This window comes from Dama dama, chromosome 17 (genome assembly GCF_033118175.1).
Source record: "Dama dama isolate Ldn47 chromosome 17, ASM3311817v1, whole genome shotgun sequence".
In the NCBI taxonomy this organism is placed as follows: domain Eukaryota; kingdom Metazoa; phylum Chordata; class Mammalia; order Artiodactyla; family Cervidae; genus Dama; species Dama dama.
Window position 1 is genome coordinate 45,650,124 of NC_083697.1, and position 23,894 is coordinate 45,674,017.

Consider the following 23,894-nt stretch of genomic DNA (forward strand, 5'->3'; position numbering starts at 1 on the left):
TAACTGACCCATGCCTTTGTCCTTTTACCAGATTACCATCAAATAATTTTCAGTTCAGTTCGGTCACTCAGTAGTGTCTGACTTTTTGCAACTGCATGGATTGCAGCACACCAGGCCTCCCTGTCCATATCCAGCTCCTGGAGTTTCCTCAAACTCATGTCCATTGAGTCGGTGATGCCATCCAATCATCTCATCCTCTGTCATCCCCTTCTCCTCCTGCCTTCAATCTTTCCCAGCATCGGGGTCTTTTCAAATGAATCAGTTCTTTGCATCAGGTGGCCAAAGTATTGGAGTTTCAGCTTCAGCATCAGTCCTTCCAATGACCAGTCAGGACTGATTTCCTTTAGGATGGACTGGTTGGATCTCCTCTCAGTCCAAGGGCCTCTCAAGAGTCTTCTCCAACACCACTGTTCAAAATCACCAATTCTTCTGCACTCAGCTTTCTTTATAGTCCAATTCTCACATCCATACATGACTACTAGAAAAACCATAACTTTGACTAGATGGACCTTTGTTGGCAAAGTAATGTCTCTGCTTTTTAATATGCTGTCTAGTTTGCTCATAGCTTTTCTTCCAAGGAGCAAGCATCTTTTAATTTCATGGCTGCAATCGCCATCTGCAGTAATTTTGGAGTCTAAAAAAATAAAGTCTCTCACTGTTTCCATTGTTTCCCCATCTATTTGCCATGAAGTGATGGGACCAGATGCCATGATCTTAGTTTTCTGAATGTTGAACTTTAAGTCAACTTTTTCACTCTCCTCTTTCACTTTCACCAACAGGCTCTTTAGTTCTTCTTCACTTTCTGCCATAAGGGTGGTGTCGTCTGCATATCTGAGGTTATTGATATTTCTCCAGGCAATCTTGGTTCCAGCTTGTTCTTCATCCAGCCCAGCATTTCTCAACTCTGCATATAAGTTAAATAAGCAGGGTGACAATATACAGCCTTAATGTACTCCTTTCCCGATTTGGAACCAGTCTGTTGTTCCATGTCCAGTTCTAACTGTTGCTTCTTGACCTGCATAAAGATTTCTCAAGAGGCACATCAGGTGGTCTGGTATTCCCGTATCTTTAAGAATTTTCCAGTTTGTTGTGATCCACACAGTCAAAGGCTTTGGCATAGTCCATAAAGCAGAAGTAGATGTTTTTTTGGAACTCTCTTGCTTTTTTGATGATCCAGTGGATGTTGGCAATTTGATATCTGGTTCCTCTGCCTTTTCTAACTCCAGGTTGAATATCTGGAAGTTCACAGTTCATGTAGTTTTGAAGCCTGGCTTGGAGAATTTTGAGCATTACTTCACTAGAGTGTGAGATGAGTGCAATTGTGCGGTAGTTTGCCTTTTAACTTCCTTATTAAACTATATCTGAGAACCTGCTAGATTGGCCTATGCCATCTATGTGTTTCTTCTGTCAGATAGTTGAATCTTCAATCTATTCCTCTATAAATTATTAAAAACTTATTTTTTAAAAGAAAATATGTTCTAGAAGTGAGAAAGATATTAACTCACCTCTGTGCATTCTTGCTTTACTGCCCCAAGAGTTTTTCTTAGAACCATACCACCTCAACAGGATCCCTCTTTCCAGTAACATATATGCATGTATGAGAAAATTTCCATGTGCATATTATATTAAATTATTAAAGAATTCGGAAAAAATAAGTATGTAGCAGTGAACAATTCAGAAAAAATGGCATCCATTATTTTTAATCATTTCCATGTACTGTCCCTCTTAGATTGTTTTACATGTAAGCAACCATAGTGCACTTTCTGAAAATTTTTAGTTTTGTGTTAGAATGCTTTCTGGAATAAAGGGAAAGTCCTGAGGTATATGGGATTATGCTTCCCTCTAGTGGTACCACTATTCTTAGCTAGAGAAAAGAAAGGGGAGAGGAGTTGAAATAAGACAAAGTCAGAGAATTTGAATAGGCATAAGAAGTCCTAAGAAAAGCCTGACTCTTCATCACACATTTTACATATTTTGATAACTTCTGCCTTTTATATAACTTTTATCATTTTGAAATATTTGAAATAGCTTGTCATCTTAGAAAATTTCTCAGCTACTTGTGTATCTAGCAAAAATATGAATGTCAACCTCAGATCTGGAGATAGGCCACAGCCCTGGAGCAGTAGGCTGCATACCTACTGTGGCAGAATTGTTTGTGGACACATCTATAACCAGATGGCCAAGTTGCTGAAAGACGTTTTTACTCATCACCATCTACATTCTGGGAAAGAACAGCCTTGGGAGGAGATGGAATTATTTTTGTGTGTGTGATATCATGGATATACCTTTAAGGATTTATTTCTGTGTTTTGTCTGTTAGCCCTTATTTTCTCATCATTCTGTTGACTCTAGTCGGAAAGGGAAATTTTACTAACATGTTTTATTTGATTATTAATTACTTTTACATAAATGTACTGTTTTTGTGCATTAGATGTCATAATTTTCTATGAAACCTTCTAAAATTAATATCACCAAGCAAATATACAAGGGTAAAAACTATTTTTCAGATCTTTTTAAACTGAAATCTAATTACATTAAAATTCCTAAATATATCCGATCAATCACCCATTGTTATTTACTAAGCATATTGATACAATAAGGCAGTGAAGATTGGTCTTGTCAGTAGTAACAAGTTTCTGCCAGTAGTGAATGCATTTCATGGTATTGGTCCCACATAGACACAAGTACACTGAAGCCTGATTAAAAATACAGTTGACTGATTGGCGCTTCTTGCTGACACACAAATGGTTGGATACATGCCTTGCCTTTTTAGATAAAGCACAAAGGACTGGACTCACCAGTCTCCTTGGTTTTATAATTTAGCGTAAGTAATCCACAGAAGAATTCTACTGGATTGGACAACTGTGTGTGTGTTTTTTCTCTACTTCTGTTAAATCGCAATCCTATCTGGGAACATGACCTCTTAAAGCTAAAATTGTCAAGTGTCTCCTTGCTTCAATTAAGAGTGAAATATTGCTCAACTATTTTCTGATTCACTACTGTTACTTTTTAAAAAAATAATATTTTCTTTGTTTTTAGGTATCTGGATGGGAACCAGTTTACCCTGGTTCCTAAGGAACTCTCTAACTACAAACATTTAACACTTATGTGAGTATTGTATGGTATTTTTCTGTTTTCAACATCTTATTTGCTTTCATGTAAATGTGGATAGTAGGGGCAGAAGATTTAGTGAACCTTTCAGATTCTATAAATTGTTTTCAGTTAGATGCTTCTTGTCTTGCTCATTGTGGTTCTGGATCACTAGCTACATCTTCATTGATTATCAGTCAGGCAGTGGTGCATCTTAGAAGAAGGTCCTGTCTGTGTAAAGTGCAAATACAATTAAATCTAAGTATCAGAGAATTATAGACCTGGAGTAAGTTGAATACTTCTATTGAAGATGAATGTGAGCTATTTTATGACAATCCAAGGAAAGAAAAATGGAAAACAATGTTTATATTCTCAACTTTAAACAAAACAGAGCAGATGGTAAGAGCGTTACTGATACTATATTATAAATCTAGTTTTTAGGCTTGATTCTCATATAATACATTATGAATTAAGGTATGGGTTTCCAGTATTTAAATTTATTTTCTAAAATCCACGTTTACTTACATAGTACTGAAGTATAGTTGACAAAGATGCTGACATTCTGAGTATAAACATCAAGCATTGAATTGTTTTTCGTTTGGTTTGATGTCATCCTAAAGTAGCATCTCTCTTTCATTAATGTATGTAAACAATTTCTTAAAGTCTTTAATTGTAAATGCAAGAGTATATTTAAACATACAAACATTTCCTTTCAATCTAGTTATGTGCACAATATTTCTTAAAAGATATAATCTTCTATATATAATGTCACACTTAGAGTAGCCTTGTTGGTAACTGATAAAACTTGTCACAAAACAAAAATCAGCAACAATATTGGATATAAAGGGAAATACTTTATTTTTAAGTCTGTTTGATTTTAGAGTAATTATAACTGTCTTAGATTTCTAGTATTCTTAGAAGAGGGATTTAATCCTAATTAGTGAATTCTACCTAGTTAACCTAGGTAACTACCTACTAACCTAGGTAACTACCTAGATAGTTATGTTTCTCACTATAAACTTTACCCTGAGCACGTGGAAGCTAGTTAAAATGTTGTTGATCCTTTTCAGTTTTCCTTAAAAGTATGTGAAAATCAAACACTTTGTGAGAAGTATATAGGACTATTAACTGACAAATGGTTAAATTAAGAAAAAAAGAATACCCTCCAAGATGACTTGTTCTCCCTCTAGTTATTTATTTAATAGCAGCAAGAACTGATTACATACATTTGTTCTCTTAAATAAACCATTAAATTTCTGCAATTTCCAAAGGGTCAGTTCAGCAGAATTGGTTCATTTGTGAGACAGCGTGTGATTATTTAAAACCAGTTTGGAAATGAAAAATGAGAATTTATAGATCCAGAAATGGTTTTACCAATGACTCATTATATAACTCTAGGCAGGTAACTGGGCTTCCCTGATAGCTCAGTTGGTAAAGAATCCGCCCACAATTCAGGAGACCTGGGTTCGATCCCTGGGTTGGGAAGTTCTCCTGGAGAAGGGAAAGGCTACCCACTCCAGAATTCTGACCTGGAGAATTCCATGGATTACAGTCCATGGGGTGTCAAAGAATCGGACATGACTGAGCGACTTTCGCTTTCACATTCAGGCCGGTAACTACTGCTAGTATAAATGTATTTATTTTTTAAATTTAGCCATAGTACTTCAGCAACTAAGATGGATTATAAAGCTTCTGTAACATTCCCACCATTTCACAGTTTCATTGGTCCATTTTACTGATACTTTGACCTTTTAATATGGATAATCTGAAGCATCTTTTCTAAGTCTTGTACTTATTCATAAATTTTCTTTAGAAAAATATATTAAACATAAATACACACACATACATAAATGAACATAAATTAAAATCCAAATCTTCCATTTATTCATCAATCTTCCTTTAGTCTTATATTTGGCATTTTGTTTTAGGTAAAAATCAGTGAATATTCCCTAACGTGTATCACACTGTTTTATGTATGTGAGTGTATGTATGTATATATTCACCCATTTTTCCTAAAGCAGAATGGAAAACATCATTATATATGTTATATATTATGCTGCATTATATATTATTATGCTTACAAAATATCATTATTATATGTCATTATATTATGTATATCATGTATATATTATATGGGCTTCTCAGGTGGCGCTAGTGGTAAAGAACCCATCTGCCAATGCAGGAGACATAAATGATGCAATTCAATCCCTGGGTCAGGAAGACCCCCTGGAGGAGGGCATGGCAACCCACTCCAGTATTCTTGCCTGGAGAATTCCATGGACAGAGGAGCCTGGTGGGCTGCAGTCCATGGGGTCACAAAGAGTCAGACACGACTGAGGCAACTTAGCACAAGGAGTATACATTATATAAAATAAAAATAAGATCAAGTTCACTGCACATCATTTACAACCTGTGATACAAATGATGCTTGTAAATACCCATTTGGCATGGGTAGAAAATTCACATCTCTCTCATTTTCTCATCATTTATTAAACAGACATTTACTAAGAAACAACTGTATGCCAGTGACTTTGCCAAAGGCAGTTTTTAATTATGGTGTTGTTTTTAATGATGGCTTTGTCAATGTAATTAGATGAGGGATTCTTTCAGTTATCCTATTTGACTATTTGTATGTGACAGTGAAGATAAAGTATAACCGATGGAACTTTCGAGAACAAAGGTTTGTTTCTCACCTGTCAAATATGTCTGTTGTTAATGGCCTCCACGTGATTGCCCTGGGACCCAGCAATGGGCAGGGCTTCTCTGTGGAACGTCAGGAGCCTTGCAGAGGAAGGAGCAGAGGGTTAAGGGAAAAGTGAGCTTACTCTGAAGCTTTTGTTCTGAAATTCAACCAGCTCTGGTGGCGGCCACACTTCACTGGCCGGAGCAAGGCATGTGGTCGTTTCTAATTTCAGCAGGCTTGGGCATGAATAATGATGAATAATTATCTACTTCAGAGGATTACCCAATGTTTTGTTATTTCCAGACAAAAGCTAAGTCCTAACCAACGCTGCTACAACTGTGAACAGGAAGAACCTCTCTTTCTAAGAATCACTAATATGTCAATGTCTATGGTAACAGTAGACCTGTTTTTTCTTTGTCTTTTTTAGAGACTTAAGTAACAACAGAATAAGCACTCTCTCTAATCAGAGCTTCAGCAACATGACCCAGCTCCTTACCTTGTGAGTATGAAAGTGTGGTACTAAGTTAATTCCTTAATTCACTGGACATTCCTGGTGTACACAACAGTCTCTGCCCTCAAGGAATGTTAATACTGTTGGGAGAAACAGACAAGTAAAGCCTCAGTAAACAAATATAGATCCTATAAAAAGTGTTGGGTTCTATGGGAGAAAACAAAGAATAACTTACATTTGTGGCAGGGTTGGGAGAAATCCTTAAGATAGACTTCCGGAGGAAGTCACCTTTTGGAGGGCATAGTTGAGACAACCACCAATGACAGCCGTAGGAAGCACTCTAGACTGTATTTTAGAATTGACTGTGTTGTAGTATGAAACAGCACAAAGATTAACAAAATATTATGCATCTGTGCCCTCAATTTTTTTAAGATGCTCAAGTAACCCTTTTCAGTTGCTTTATTTTAAAAATGCTATTTGGCCATTTGGGGATATCTGAGTAAAACAAATCCGCCTGTGTGTACTTTCAGAATTCTTAGTTATAACCGTTTGAGATGTATTCCTCCTCGAACCTTTGATGGACTGAAGTCTCTTCGATTACTGTAAGCATCTTATGTTTAACAAAATACTTTATTTCTTGAGGATCTGGGTCTTTCGTTGCTTTTTAGTAATATAAGTGCTTTATTTTGGGGATTTTTTGATTATATGCATTAGAATTTACTACAAATTTAGAAATGGAAAATTATATCTTACTGTATCATTTCTCAACAGCTTTTACTTGGGCAACATAATTTTTTCTTTTGTAATATGTTGTTGCTTTGGTCATTTATTTGATAATATATGAGTTTAAGATATAATATAAAGTTCAGTTCAGTTCAGTCGCTCAGTCGTGTCCGACTCTTTGCCACCCCATGAATTGCAGCACGCCAGGCCTCCCTGTTCATCACCAACTCCCGGAGTTTACTCAAACTCATGTCCATCAGGTCGGTGATGCCATCCAGCCATCTCATCCTCTGTCGTCTCCTTCTCCTCCTGCCCCCAATCCCTCCCAGCGTCAGGGTCTTTTCCAGTGAGTCAACTCTTCACATGAGGTGGCCAAAGTATTGGAGTTTCAGCTTCAGCGTCAGTCCTTCCAATGAACACCCAAGACTGATCTCCTTTAGGATGGACTGGTTGGATCTTCTTGCAGTCCAAGGGACTCTCAAGAGTCTTCTCCAACACCACAGTTCAAAAGCATCACTTCTTCGGCGCTCAGCTTTCTTCACAGTCCAACTCTCACATCCATACATGACCACTGGAAAAACCATAGCCTTGACTAGACGGACCTTTCAGAAATAATTTTATATAGATCTAAAGAATTTTGAAAAAAATAGGAAATTTTAATTTCTTTAAAAGTTACATAATACAGCACAAAATATTTTTATTATACAAAATGTATCTTACAGTACATGAAATAAAACAGGGTCTTCTATCCCAATTCTCTCCCCAGAATTGACAGTTAAACAGTTTAATGATATCTTCTGGTTATTTTATATGTTTGTTTTTATATGTTGATATATTTATGCCCACAGCAATATAACTTAAAAACCATAAACAGGTTTTTTTAAGTCTGTCATTGACTTTATTTAGCAATATGCTTTAGATTTTAGATTTGCCATTCCATCACATATAATATTCCTCAACTCTTTACCTGCTACAGACTGTTTGATAGAATGAAGGAACCATAGCTTATTTAAGTATCCTCATCTTTACTGTCATTGGGTTGATTCCAAATTTTCATTACTTTATACAGTGCTGGAATGAATATCCTTTCTTACACATCCATCTTACTGTCAAGCATATTAGAAGAATACCGAGAGCAGTCATCTTATTGTCCACCAAACAATTTAAAAATTTATTATTTTAATAGACTACCTATTTCAAAACACTCTTGCAAATATCAAATATTCTAAATCCTTTCATTTTTGTCATATGACAGATGGAACATTATTTTCCACTCCTCTTTTAATTTGCAATTCCAATTACTAGAGCATTTGTGTATATTGTGTTTATTGAGTGTGTGCATTTCTTATTCTATTAGCTTGATGATATTAATTCTCATTTCCTATGGTTACTTTGTCTTCTCCTTATTAACATGCCTGTCTTTATGCAGTTGACTCTAAGTTTACAGGTCTTTTTTACAAAGGAATTAATATATTTATAGCTGATGTATGTGGCAGATACTTCCCATTCTGTTTTCCATATGTAATCTTTTTTTAATTGAAATATAGTTGATGTGTTGTATTGGTTTCTTATTGCTGCAAAGTGATTCAGTTATGTGGGTGTGTGTGTGTGCGTGTGTGTATACTCAAACACACATACATATATATACGTATATGTATATATTATTTGTCAGATTCTTTTCCATTATAGTTTATTACGAGATTGAAAATAGTTCCCTGTGCTAAGCAATGGGGCTTGTTGTTTTATATTATGGATATATTTTACATTGTTAAAAATATATCACTCTTCTTCATTATGATTTCTGAGTTTTATAACATAGAACTTTAAAAAACCTTCCATATCCCATGTTTATAAAAAGGAATTCATCTATATTTTACTTTAGTACATTTTCAGTTTTATTTTTGCATTTAACTCTTCCATCTAAAATTTATTATGCATATGATATGAAGTAGGAGCTAACTTTTTGCTTCCCCAAATAGATACCCAGTTGTGTGAAGACTATTTAGTATACCATCTTTTCTACACTGATTTTAAATAACTGTTACTGAAAACTCATATATTGGGGATTTTTCTGAACTCCCTGGAAATAATAGGAAATTTAACTTTTCTTTTCTTTTGTTTTTAGTTCTTTACATGGAAATGACATTTCTGTTGTGCCTGAAGGTGCTTTCAATGATCTTGCTGCATTATCACACCTGTGAGTATCTATTTCATAAATATGAGTTTAAGGGCAAACACTCCCTGGCAAGTGAGTTTGGAACAAGTGGTCCCCTGCCATTTTTTTATTGTCACATCATAAAATGTGATTGATTCCATCTTTAAAGATCTAAATATTTTAAATCTAAATACAGTGCTCTTTATAAGGTAGACTTAATTTATTCTTCTGCTCCTAACTCCTTGTTAGTTGAGTTCTCTTTGCTTATAAAAATATCTCCTCTTACAAACGTGACTCCCCAGCTTCCTGAATGAGTAAATGAATGAATGAAAGTCTCTCAGTTGTGTCTGACTCTTTGCGACCCCATGGCGGGGACCTGCCAGGCTCCTCTGTCCATGGAATTCTCCAGGCAATATTGGAGTGGGTAGCCGTTCCCTTCTCCAGGGCATCTTCCCAGCACTGGGATCCAACCCAGGCCTCCCATACTGCAGGCAGATTCTTTACCGTCTGAGCCACCAGGGAATTCCCCCAGTTTCCTAGTGTATTCCTTTTCTCTTAATACTCTCTGATTCTAAATATTAGATCACCTTCAGTTCAGTCTGCCCAAACCTTGTTTATCCAAGTTACATCCCAATGGTCACCTTCTCCAAGAAGCCCACCCTGATTTACTCAAACTAGATTCATTTATTGAGCAAATATTACTCAGCATTAACTCTCATTGTTGTTTAAATGCCCAGCTGTGTCTGACTCTTTTGCAACCCCTTGGATTGAGATTTCCCAGGCAAGACTACTGAAATGGGTTGCCATTTCAGTTCTCCAGGGGGTCCTCTGTACCCAGGGAATGAACCTCACCTCTCCTGCCTGCGACTCCTGCACCGCAGGTGGATTCTTTACCATCGAGCCACTGGGGAAGCCTAGCGTTGACTATGGTACCATGTAAAAGTAAATTAGAAAATGTTTAGACATTATTGTGTGATAAAGGGAAATGGCCAAATCCTCACATTGGGTGAAATGTTTTTCCTTTGCATTCTTTCTTATAGCAGGTTGTTTATACCTCTATATTTTTTGGGAGTACAATAAAACAGTTTATTACTGAGGTCCAAAAAAATCTCACTTGGATCAAATTCCTCTGTTTCATAACTGTTAGTTGTACTGTTAAGACTGTAGCAAACCTGTGAGGAAGTTCAGCGACCAGCCCTGGAGTCCAGAGCTTTGTCAGGCTGTTTGGTGTCTCCTGGTGGCACTTTAAACATCATTGTCAGTTGGCTCCCAGTTCTCCAGAAGAAGTTGCTCTATTTTTTCTTCAGTTTGTCCTCCTCTCCAAAACCTACCAAAGTCCAAGAAGATAAGAAGTTCAGATAATTGAGAGAAGGGAATGGGCAGAGAATAGGAGCCAGTAGTCAACAGTGCTACATTTGCATTTCCCTTAGAGAGGCTGTGTTATCCATGTAGGTTTTTGTCCATCTGACTGGTGCTTATTTTCAATACCCCTTACATTAAACTACTAGGCTCCTGGAGGCAAGACCTCCATTTTTTTCACGTGTCAGCCCTAGCACCTACCTCAAAGTGGACGTCAGGGCTGCTCCTCTACAAATTCCACTTGCTGCTTGCCCGGGCGTCCCTGGGAATGAGACCCCTGGCTCCGGGGTGCAGGGCCGTGCCCTGCGGCAGAGAGCGCTGACTAAAGGAGGCCACTCTGCTACCATTAGACGGCTGAACTGGAAGAGTCTGCCTAGGACGGTGCTGCTTGCACCATGTGACGTTTCTCCCCAACAGTGAGAGCGATTTGTCAGGAGTCTTATTTTGTTATATATTTCATTTTATACAATTGTCTTTTACCCCCTGGGTCATAGAGAGCTCTGCCCCATTCACTTTTCTTACTGTGTCTCTTGGCACCGTGAGGCCTTAGGAAATGTCAGTAGAGATGAGATCCGATGGCTCAAAAACATCATTTTCCTCATTTTTAATTTAGAAGAAAGGTTTGAATCTGAAATACATGTAAGCATAACATTTACTTCACTCCAATTCTTGGCCAGAGTTGGGCATTAAAACAGCTACAATATAAAGTATTGTGGTTTTGTAAGGATATTTTGAAAGTCTTTTCATATAAGAATAATTTTGCATAAACCATATACCTAGAAATATTACTAATTTGAAGTTAATTATAAATCAGAATCAATCAGTTTTTAAATGCTTCTTCATGTGTATACTGTTTGTGTCCAGGCATGGCAAGCTTGTAAACCCATTGGTTAATGTCTGTGGCCTCAGTTTTTCAATCTGTAAAACCGGTTATTAGCAGTATTGATCTCATACCTCTTCTATTTAGAATAAAATGAGATAAATAATAGAAATGGCTTAGCACAGTTCTTGTATATCACAACAAAGCAATAAATGCTAGCTATTATCGTGATTATTTTTCCTGTCACTATAGCTGCTTATATGAATAGGCACCAGTTTTTCATTTCCTATTATGAAAAACTTTAAAGTGACAGAGGGAGTTCAAAATCCCTGGGGAGCTTGCTTTATGCACTTTTATTATTTCACATCCATCCTTATTTTCTTGTCTCATGCTGATCTTTTACTCTGAACCATCCTTTCCAACCTTCTCCACCTACTTGAATCCAAATATCTAAAAGTTCAGACTTAAACCACCAGGCTCCCAGAGAAGTTACCCTCTGTTCAGTTATAAATTCTTCTACTATACCACTTCTAGTGAAAATTATTTGTAGGTATGAGTTTATGTTACTCTCCTTTGCAGAAGGAGTTTTGGAGGTTAAAAATGATGTATTACTCATAGCGGAGTCCTCAGAACCTGGCATAATGATTGGATTCTAAGTAAATCATTGGTGAATGAAGGAAGTGTTCATCTACACTTGGGGCCTGCTTGCACCTAGTATAAAGCTGTCTGCAAATGCAAGGAGACCTTATAGAGCCCGCTAGGTGTTAACAGGGGGGACAACTCACTAAGTCACAGCAGCACATAAGTGAGAAAAATGGGGAATCCCTAATCCCTGATGCCGCCATTTTCATTTTCATCAGCAAAGCTATAGGGACTTTTAGTAAGCATCACTGAGTTACGTTCCCTTAGGAAATAACAATACTTCCATATCTGTGTGTGTGTGCGTGTACCTGTGTGTGCTCTTGTGGTGGTGTTTTCCAGAGCAATTGGAGCCAACCCTCTTTACTGTGATTGTAACATGCAGTGGTTATCCGACTGGGTAAAGTCGGAATACAAAGAGCCGGGAATTGCGCGCTGTGCTGGTCCTGGAGAAATGGCAGATAAACTACTTCTCACAACTCCCTCCAAAAAATTTACATGTCAAGGTATGGTTTTTAACCACTTGTCCTTCTGTAAATAAAACTTGATCATATTAATTTAAAAAAAGAAACAGAATACCATGGGCTGCTAGGTTGCAGAGGGATAGCTGAAAAACTCCAATAAGTAGTTAGTTTTCTCCTGTACTTGGAGAAGACAGAGCAGTTACATGCGGAGACCTAGTAAAGAACTAGGCTTTTCAAATAAATTGCGGAAACAATCCATTGGAAACGACAAAGTTTTCTTTAAAAGATAAGGAGAAATAAAGAGTACAAAATTTCTGGAAATTCCTCTCATGGCCTCTAACAAGTGAAATATTTTGCTTTTGCTTTGTCTAACATGTACCCTGCTCCTAGGGCTTCCAGGGCCCTGTGGCTTCCTGATGCCAGGTAAGGAGGCACGGGCCCTTCCCCACGTTCAGGCCAGACCTTCCGCCTCACCTTTTGTGCCGCACTCTTCCTATGTTGATGGTGCTGTTTCTTGCTTGTTTGAATCCTTTTATTTTCCCTTTGTTTTATGTACTTGTGAATTCTATAAGTGTCTTAGTAACAAATACTTTCTTCTCTTATTACAAAACCTAATCTATGCCCAACATAGAAAATCTAAAGAAAAGGAAAATGGAACAATAAGAGACTAAAGAACTAAATGTAACAATTAAGGACGATGCCAAAAGATAACCAATGTTAAAGTTGTTTTGTGTATCTTTCCACTTTTTCTAATCAAATAAATCTAAATATCACAGCTAATGTTGAAAGAAATAAAAAGAAGATCCTCAATATTTTGCATTGTTCTTTTTTCTCGAACTTTATTTTTCTCCTTGAATTTATATTTCCAATACCTCGGAGAATTGTATCATTTTTTGCTACAAAAAATATGTATATAATTTGCATTTTTAAAATTTGCTACCAGTAGATCTGTGAGTTTCTAAGTTTTCTTAGAAGTAATTGTTGCTAGTAATACTTATTGAGATTGGTTGGGCAGCATAGTTATTTATCAGTATGTTAACATTTATATTCAAAATGTAAATTTTATTGGAAATGCCTCTCTGGGATTATGTGCATTGACTGCAAGAGCCTTTGCAAATAACCAGTGGTTTAAATTATTGTTGGTAATCTCTGACATTCCCTAGGGGCAGTGTGCCACATGGTAAATTTCTGGTGGACTGAAAGTATACCATTTTTTTTAAGGTCAGAGTGGAGATAGGGAATGAGAAACTGGCATAAAGCTTGCTTGTAGGCATGTTATTGGGCAGAGTAATTCTAGAAGGGCTATATGGGCAAGTTGAGCAACTGCAGACTATTTTTACACTTCTCTGTACCCGGGGATGCTCATACTCCACTCTGAAAACTGCTGGTGTTTATCTATAATTCTAAGCTTAGGATTCCATAGAGATATTTCTTGAAAAAATAATTTCATGATAATGTCAATTTGACAAAAGCTACATACTTACATTCATTCTTAGAGCATCATAGTTCACATTAATCTATTAAATGTTCTCAGAAATCTGATGAATACAAATGAACATACATGCATAAAATAAATGTCTGTTTATAACTAATTGATTTTACTTTTTTCCATTAATAGTGTTGTTTGTTCTTAGTATAGCATGAATGGAAATAAGCTATACTAAGGGAACATTGGTCTGGATCAGTAGAGCCTGATAGAACTTTCTTCAGTGATATAAATTTTCTATACCTGTGCTATCCAAATATGGTAGACGCTAGCCACATGTGGTTGTTGAAATGTAGCTAAGGCAAGTGAGGAAGTGACTTTTTAATTGTATTTCAATTTAAATGTAGTTGTATATAGCTAATGGCTACCATATTCGGTAGTGCTGTTGCTACAGGGCTCAGAGGAAGACGTCCTTTCAGAGTGGCTATGAAAGGTTTCTTGCAGGAATGTGTAGGCCAGTTGTTTGAACAAGCGGGCAAGTGTAAGTTCCTCGCTCCTGCAAGCGGAGGAACTGCAGGAGCCCAGCTGTGATACAAGAAAATGTTGGAACTGTGGCAGTTTAGTTTACTGTTCACTGTTACCAAAGTAACACATCACACACACTTCGGGGTATACCTTAAACTGCATAGCCGGACAGCATAGGTATAAAGTCTATGCAAGAAGCATAAACATTCAAAACTCAATAAATATAGTGTAACTGCATTTAACAAGCTTTTAGATTTACTCGGTTCTTCTATAACATAATTTTAGAAAGATAGCAAACATTGAAACTCACAATGTTCTTTCCCAACATTGCCCAGTATTTGTCAAAATATTGTGAACCAGTCTCATGTGCTTTGCTAGAAATATTTACTTTACTAATTGGATTGGTAAGGGGCAAAGTATTCTAATCCATTCATTAAAATAATTAACTCTGGGAAATCTACTGAGTACTATGTTTTTGAGCTTACATGCTTTATGAGCTTGAAAGTAATAAAATAATGCTGCTTTAAATATTTTATATTTTGTTTTTTTATATTTTAATTTAACTTTTGCCATAGTTATGCCAGTTTAATATGTTTTATTTATTCATGAAAGTCATGTAAGTACATATTCCTAATATTAAAGTTTGTAAATATGTAATTTCAACAGGAAGATGAATATTCTTTATTTGCAAACATGTTTACATATCTATATTTAAATAGAATTTAAATATTTTCTCTGCTAGCAAACACTGTATTATTATTTTGAGAAATCAATTCTCTCAACACCATTTTTATCTTACATTTGCAGAGTATTTTCTTTGTGGTATATCATAGTTTTAGTGCACAACAGAAATAAATGAGTTGCTTAAAATACATCATCAGAGTATATTTAATTAAATACCCAGATTAGGACATTCTTGAATGGGAAGCAGATGATCATGACTTGTTATTATAACCTAGGTGTCCTGTTTTCATCTTTTAAATATCAGATGAAATTAGAGTGCTCAAGCAGAAAATGGAGATTTTGCCCTTTCCAGGTTTTCACTGAAAACACCAGCATGGAATGTAGAATACTGTTAATTTCTAATAGTCCCTTTATTGTTCTTGGTTCAGGAGGCTTCAGCTAACAGGCAACTAAATTGTTCATTTTTAATTTGACATTTATTAAACACTTAAATGTGCTAAAGAGTGAACCATGTGATGAAAAATCAGTTCAGTCGTGTCCAACTCTTTGCGACCCCCTGGACTGTAGCCCACCAGGCTGCTCTATCCATGGAATTCTTCAGGCAAGAATATTGGAGTGGGTTGCCATTTCCCCCTCCAGGGGATATTCCCAACCCAGGGATCAAACCCGCTTCTCTCATGTCTCCTGCAATGGCAGGTGGATTCTTTACCACTAGCGCCACCTGGGAAGCCACCAAAAAGAATGAACAGTCTAACGTAAACAACTGGTATATTGCTTCTTTCATTCAACAAATACTGCATGAATTCCTATTATACAACAGGAATGGTTCCAAGATATTAAGAGTACAATAATAAATAGGACAGAAAAACTCTAGCCTTCATGGAGCTTATATTCTACCGATAGATACATTTTAAGGGATAATTACAAAATAATATGGAAGTTTGGTGGTAGAAACATATATACAATGTTAATAATGTATATCCAAACCAAACAGTTGTGGAAATGTAACCAATACCACAGATTTCCTCTTTGTGGGCTCCATAATCACTGTGGACAATGACTGCAGCCATGAAATCAGAAGACAGTTGCTTCTTCGGATGGCAGGAAAGCTATGACAAACCTGCATAGTGTGTTGAAAAGCAGAGACATTACTCTGCCGACAAAGGTCCATATACAAGGCTATGGTCTTCCCAGTGGTCATGTAAGGTTGTGAGAGCCGAACCATAAAGAAGGCAGAACACCAAGGAATTGATGCCTTTGAACTGTGGTGCTGGAGAAGACTCCTGAAAGTCCCTTGGACAGCAAGGAGATCCAACCAATCTTGAGGGAGATCAACCCTGAATATTCACTGGAAGGACTGATGCTGAAGCTGAAGCTCCAGCATTTTGGTCATCTGATGAGCACAAACTCACTGGAAAAGTCCCTGATGCTGGGAAAGCTTGAGGGTAGAAGGAGAAGAGAACGTCAGAGGATGAGATGGCTGGGCGGCATCATGGATGCAATGAACATGAACTTGGACAAACTTTGGGACATGGTGAGGGACCGGGAAGCCTGGTGTGCTACAGTCCATGGGGTCACAAAGAGTCAGACACAACCAGGCAACTGAACAACAACAAGCAGTACCACTCGGTCCATTGGGAAACAGGAGACTGGTGTAGTGTGTCAAGTAGAACAAGAATGGAACACAAATTAGGGGAAGCAGCTCCTATGGCCAGGTGTCTGGTGGCCAGGAGTCTGGTGGCCAGGAACCCAGATCAAGAGGCAAGGGTCTGATGCTCAACATATCTCATTACTTATCTGTGACGATCAGCTAAGGGTCAGGAAGCCTGGGACCATTTCATATCCCAGAATGACCAATATTCCACCACCACATGGTTGCTCTCTTCTAATTTTGCAAGTTAAGAATGCTCTAGGTTCTGGAATTTCTAGGAAAAACTTCCACATCTCTCACTAATAATATTGTAATGTTATCAGTTTTATTTCCCGCCCCCCCAGTGAATCAGTATCCTTTGTTGGAGGGTGTGTGGGAGGGGGTATTCTTAACAAGCTCAAAGTCTTTTATTTTCTGTCTCAAAACTGTTAATTAATATTGACCTTAGTTATTTAAAGTATGAAGGGGATTAAATAATTTAACCCAAACTAGAAGTAATGAAAATTTTAATAGGTCAGTTTTGAAGTAGAATTTAAAACTTTATCAAATTCTTTTTACATTTTCAAATTTAGTATCACTACCACATAGTTATAAATTTGAAATAGCCATAGCTATAGAGGGTTATGATTTTCTTACTGGCTAAAAAAAAATTCAGGTTTGTACATAGTTATTTGCCAAAAGCACTGTCTTTAAAAAGCAAAGGCTATTTTTTTATTATACTTTTTTAAAAAACTTCAAACACTGGGGACAATTTAACAGACATTTATTTTAATAGGAGATGAAACCAATGATTTGTATTCCGTTCTTAAATAGTGTACTTCCATATTATCTCTGATACATTAACTCCATAAAATAATTATTGCTCTTTTTTCACTTGAGTGTGATTTAAGAAGTTAATTTTCTGGCCTAAGTTCACATGTGATTGTAGCAAAGGGCCAAGCCCAGGGATCCCAGAGGTGTAATACCCATCTTTGTGTTTTTATTTAACCATTTATATAATGCACGTTTGTAGGATTTTAGCCCGCTGTCACTTAGGGACCATCTCTACCCCTTCCTTGAAACTGTAGGGATTCCAGTGGGCTCTCTCTTGCCCATTTTAGTAGCTTCTTTTTAGCTTGTTTATTTGCCCCCTTTTCATCGTACACAGTGGTGGCCTCCACTGCTGCTTGTACATTCCCGGTGTCTCTTCATTCTTTTGCTGACTTGTTTTTCTTACCCACCCTTTAATATTGACACAGTGGAGTTCTCTCCTTAGCCCTGTGGCTTCAAGTGTCTAGCCATGACTTTTCTTATGAACTTCAGATTCATATTTCCATTTACCTAGTGAAGTCCTGCCTTGCAGAAACTTAAAACACATATTCCAAAATATGCCTTCCCAATTTCCACATTCTCTTACAGTGGCATTCAGTAGTTGATCCATAGATGTCTCTATTACTTAACTGCTTGTTAGTTATTCCCAGTGTTAAGTAACCTCTACTTTTTTCCTGAGTTGTCTTTGAAACACACCTGATTTTACACACAGAGCAATACTTCCACTGTTTGACTTGTGTATCCAAGGGATATAGTTCCAAGAGGTTAGAATACAAAAATAAGTGGATTTAGATAAACTAGGTGGATGTAAAAATCACGTTATAAGAAGAACATTTAGTTAGGTGGGATTATAATCTAAATAAAATAGTAAGAGAAATCATATCATTTTAAGATATTTGGACATACCAGAGGATGCTGCTATTTGGAAATTCTATAATTCACAAACATCTTTTTAACTACCTTTCTCTCCAACTCAAGAGCTGTAAATAAGAAATTATCTTTGAAGAGTTGATTTTAAAAGAGAGATTTGAAAAAAGGAGAAGCAAATAGGATGGTTGCCATAGTAATGAACTTTACCAAGCTGAAGAATATGTTCCTAATTCTGATGCCACCAAAACCAAAACAGTTTGTGGTTAAGGAAATCATCAAGAGAAGCCTGTGCATGTGGGAAAGCTCGCTTTGCTGATTCTTGTAGCTAGGCCGAATATGTCAGGAGAGCAACAAATCTCCTTTCCCATACCCACAAGAAATTGCAGATACTGAAAATAGTTGAGCAGATTTGCTGTATAAAAAGCCAAACTTGGTCTTGGAAAAAAGTGGAGAAATTAGATAGTGCTTATTAATCAGATATGGCTCTGTGGATATTTATTAAATAAATCTTGACTGTGCTAAAATCAGAGCAGAGACTACTTCAGCCTGGATTTGTTTTTTGTTGTTGTTGTTCTTTTATTTTTTAAATGTTTGACCATACTGGATCTTAGTTGCAACATGCAGGATCTTCTTCTTTTTTTTTTTTTTATTTTTCAGCCTGGCAGTTTTATCATCTGCACACTCTACTAAAATAATTCTTCAAAACTTACCCAGTTTTTTTTTTCCTAAAACAGTCTCTAGCTTCTCATCTAAATAATCAAACATAATTTTTGAAAAATGTCACATTCCACAGAATAAACTTAGAAGCTGCCAACCCTGAATCCCTCCATTCAGACCACAGCCTTTCAAGGTTGCAAGCACATAAATAGACTAAAGACAATTTTCCTTAAGGTCTTGGGAAGTGGCCAGATGAATGTTTACAGTCCTTGCATTTGCTGACTTGAGGTTTTGCTGATGTACATTCTTAGCTGCTTCATGCTACGCCTTTGTTCCAAGATTCTTCTTTCTTCTAGCCTAGCTCAGGGATCCATTACCATTTATATATTTCCTTTCCTAGTGATGATTCTTAGTGTGATCATTTTAGCAAACACAAAGTCATTTACTGTGGTGTGTGACATTAATTTAACTTACTGCTGTAACTTCCACCATTCACTTCTCCAATGTGCTGAATAGCTAAATTCATTTGATAAATACATTTGGAGTGTGAGAAATTAAGTTTCTGCGATGCTCAGTTTGCTATTAATTGAGGAATTTCTCAACTGTAATTTTAAAATAATTTTTATTGGAATATAGTTGATTTACAGTTTCAGGTGTACAACAAAGTGAATCAGTTATACATATACATATATACATTCTTTTTTATATTCTTTCCATATATAGATCATGACAGAGTATTGAGTATAGTTCTCTACGCTATACACTAATCCTTAATAGTTATCTATTTTACATATAGAACTGTGTCTGTCGATCCCAATCTCCCAATTTATCCCTCTCCCTCCATTCCCCTCTGGTAACCATAGGATTGTTTAACACATCTGTGACTATTTCTGTTTTGTGAATAAGTTCATTTGTACCATTTTTTTAGATCCCACATATAAGTGATAGCATATATTTGTCTTTATCTGACTTAACTTCACTCAGTATGACTATAATTTTGATACAGCAACTACATTAGTTATTCTGGTATCAAGAAAAAGCAGAGGGGACACTGGCAAGGCCTCCCCTAATGACTGAAGTATTGCCCAGCACAATCACCACCCCGTTCCATTAACACAGTCCTCCCCAGGACTCATTTATTCCCAAACAGGGGAACAAAAAGCAAAACAGGAAACTGTCTGAGTAAATTTCAGCTGTTTGTTAATAGAAAAACTGAAGAATATAGAACACTACCTTTTGGGGTTGCATTCCAAAACCAAAATATGAATATGTATTTCTTAGGTTAAGGTTTAGATATGAATAGTTTTAATGGCCATGATGTTAATTCACATTTTTCTTTCATATGAGTTTCTGTAAGTAGACCAACAGCTCACCAGTGTAAAAACTGTAGAAAAATGTGACTAAAGAAAGTTTATACCAGCAGAAGTCATACAGCTTTTTGGGTGGAGGTACCTTGGAAGGTTACAGCAGTGATAGGAATGGAGTGGAGAGGGCTCGGATAACTTTGCTAGAAATTCTGTATGCTGAAACATGCACTGAGAATTATGACTGTTTGTTCCAATGAGGATACAGAACTACAGAGATTGATGGTGAAAGCGAAAATACAGTTTGCTATACAATATTTGTATTTTAAATATGAAAATGGCATTCCACCAGAGTGTCCTCACAGACAGTTTCCAAAAGGCAGTCTAGTGAGCTTTCACAAATGGTGTGAAAATTATCGTCAACTTTATACAATTTTATTGAGGACAGTACACTATCTACATTGTTAGCCACTTACATAAGGAACAAATAGGTGCAACCAAAGGAAAGTAACTTCAATTTAACCTCCATTTAATCTAGAACTTTCATGGATTATGAGAGTTTTTTAATTTGTACCCCAAGAGGTGAGATTGCAAGTAGTGACCTCTTCAGTGAGAAAGATACAGAAATCTTACCCATCCCGTGCCAATATGCTAACAAAACCAGAAGGACATAAGTAAGGATATACTGGAGGTTTCATTTTTGGTTTATTTTAAAAGTGACACTGTTTGTATCTCCTGCAGGAAAATAACATATCCTGAACTAATCATAGCAGGACAGGTACACACTGTTGCATTTGTAATTACACTAATGAATTTCTGCATATTCATTAAACTTGCCCTCCCAATCCCCCAGCACACACATGGGCACACACGCATGCTTCTTTGGGATCCATGGTGTACCTTTCCATGCAGCTAACAAACAGCTAAGTTGCAAGCACTGGCCATGAAAGCATCCACATAAGTTGTTCAGCTAATGAAGACACTGACCCTTTGACACTGGTATCGCCAATGTCAGATCCTAACCACCTAAGTGCACAACCTAGAGTCCCCCTTGACATCTGAGATTCTCACCATTGTCTCCCAAATGAGGCGGCCTCCTGTTTTGTTCTTAAAGATGATATGATGGTGCTGACTTCCATAACTTGTGTCATGGAAGATAAATTATTACTTTATAATAATTTTATACAAAATTGTTACTGTATAATAATCTTATACAAAATTTACTGGTACATTAAGACACTGAAATAGTTTTAAGTGAACTGGAAACAAAAATCATCCTCTTCTCATATTTTTCAATCACTTTTTAGGTCCTGTGGATGTCAATATTCTAGCTAAATGTAATCCCTGCTTATCAAATCCATGTAAAAATGATGGCACCTGTAACAACGATCCAGTTGACTTTTATCGCTGCACCTGTCCGTATGGTTTCAAGGTGAGTAGAAGCTGTCGTGGGAACCAAGATCTGAAAACGTAGTTCTCCCTGATGGGTATTTATTATTCGGTTGTGCTTTCTTTATGTGCTGAGAACTATTTTCTTTGCACGCAACTTAACTTGGCCATTTCTTCTCCAGGGGCAGGACTGTGATGTTCCAATTCATGCATGCATCAGCAACCCATGTAAACATGGAGGAACTTGCCACTTAAAAGAAGGAGAAAAGGATGGATTCTGGTAGGCCATTACTCTGTGATCTTCTGTGTCCTAAGGATCAAAACAAGAATAAGAAAACATGATTTTTTTATTTTTAAATCCAAGGGCTTTATTTTATAAAGAATAACAGAAATTCAATTCAAAAGGAAGATATGTGTTAGTCCCTCTCATAGATATTAGAGATATTTCAGTATTAAAAACAAGGTCATGATGGAGACTTCTGACAAGACGTGGTCCACTGGAGAAGGGAATGGCAAACCACTTAAGCATTCTTGCCTTGAGAAACCTATGAACAGTGTGAAAAGGCAAAAAGATAGGACTCTGAAAGATGAACTCCCCAGGTCGGTAGGTGCCGAATATGCTATTGGACAAAAGTGGAGAAATAACTCCAGAAAGAATGAACAGACGGAGCCAAAGCAAAAACAATGCCCAGTGGTGGATGTGACTGGTGATGGAAGTAAAGTCTGATGCTAGGAACCTGGAAGGTTAGGTCCATGAATCAAGGTAAATTGGAAGTGGTCAAACAGGAGATGGCGAGTGAACATTGACATTTTAGGAATCAGTGAACTCAAATGGAGTGGAATGGGTGAATTTAACTCTACTTTATACTTAACTCTACATTATATCTACTACTGTGGGCAGGAATCCCTTAGAAGAAATGGAGTAGCCCTTATAGTCAGCAAAAGAGCCCAAAATGAAGTACTTGAATGCAATCTGAAAAATGACAGAATGATCTCTGTTCGTTTCCAAGGCAAACCATTCAACATCACAGTAATCCAAGTCTATGCCCCAACCAGTATTGCTGAAGAAGCTGAAGTTGAATGGTTGTATGAAGACCTACAAGACCTTCTTGAACAAACACCAAAAAAAAAGATGTTCTTTTCATTATAGGGGACTGGAATGCAAAAGTAGGAAGTCAAGAGATACCTGGAGTAACAGGCAAATTTGGCCTTGGAGTACAACAGGAAGCAGGGCAACGGCTAACAGATTTTGCCAAGAGAATGCACTGGTCGTAGCAAACACCCTCTTCCAACAACACAAGAGAAGACTCTACACATGGACATCACCAGATGGTCAACACTGAAATCAGATTGATTATATTCTTGGCAGCCAACAATGGAGAAGCTCTATACAGTCAGCAAAAACAAGACCGGGAGCTGGCCGTGGCTCAGATCATGAACTCCTTATTGCCAAATTCAGACTTAAATTGAAGAAAGTAGGGAAAACCACTAGACCATTTAGGTATGACCTAAATCAAATCCCTTATGACTGTACAGTGGAAGTGACAAATAGATTCAAGGGATTAGAACTGATAGACAGAGTGCCTGAAGAACTATGGGTGGAGGTTTGTGGCATTGTATAGGAGGCAGTGATCAAGATCATCCCCAAGAAAAAGAAAGGCAAAATGGTTGTCTGAGGAGGTCTTAAAAATAGCTGAGAAAAGAAAAGTGAAAGACAAAGGAGAAAAGGAAAGATAGAGCATTTGAATGCAGAGTTCCAAAAAATAGCAAGGAGAGATAAGAAAGCCTTCTTCGGTGATCAATGCAAAGAAATAGAGGAAAACAATAGAACAGGAAAGACTAGAGATCTCTTCAAAAAGATTAGAGATACCAAGGGAACATTCCATGCAAAGATGGGCACAAAAAAGGACAGAAATGGTATGGATCTGACAGAAGCAGAAGATATTAAGAAGAGGTGGCAAGAATACACAGAAGAACTATACAAAAAAGATCTTCACGACCCAGATAACCATGGTGGTGTGATCATATACCTAGAGCCAAACATCCTGGAATGTGAAGTCAAGTGGCCCTAGGAAGCATCATTATGAACAAAGCTACTGGAGATGATGGAATGCCAGTTGAGCTATTTCAAATCCTAAAAGATTATGCTGTGAAAGTGCTGCACTCAATATGCCAGCAAATTTGGAAAACTCAAC

General features: G+C 37.0%; 1 protein-coding gene across 2 annotated transcripts in view; it reads left to right on the forward strand.

The window, feature by feature from the left end:
• Nucleotides 1-23,894, forward strand: part of SLIT2 (slit guidance ligand 2) — a 385,924-nt gene that overhangs the window by 306,985 nt on the left and 55,045 nt on the right. For both annotated transcript variants that reach the window (XM_061164461.1, XM_061164462.1), the window contains 7 exons: nt 3,039-3,107; nt 6,200-6,271; nt 6,754-6,825; nt 9,072-9,143; nt 12,262-12,425; nt 21,618-21,742; nt 21,882-21,979. In XM_061164461.1, coding sequence (XP_061020444.1) covers nt 3,039-3,107; nt 6,200-6,271; nt 6,754-6,825; nt 9,072-9,143; nt 12,262-12,425; nt 21,618-21,742; nt 21,882-21,979 — 672 coding nt within the window. The remainder of the gene's footprint in view (nt 1-3,038; nt 3,108-6,199; nt 6,272-6,753; nt 6,826-9,071; nt 9,144-12,261; nt 12,426-21,617; nt 21,743-21,881; nt 21,980-23,894) is intronic.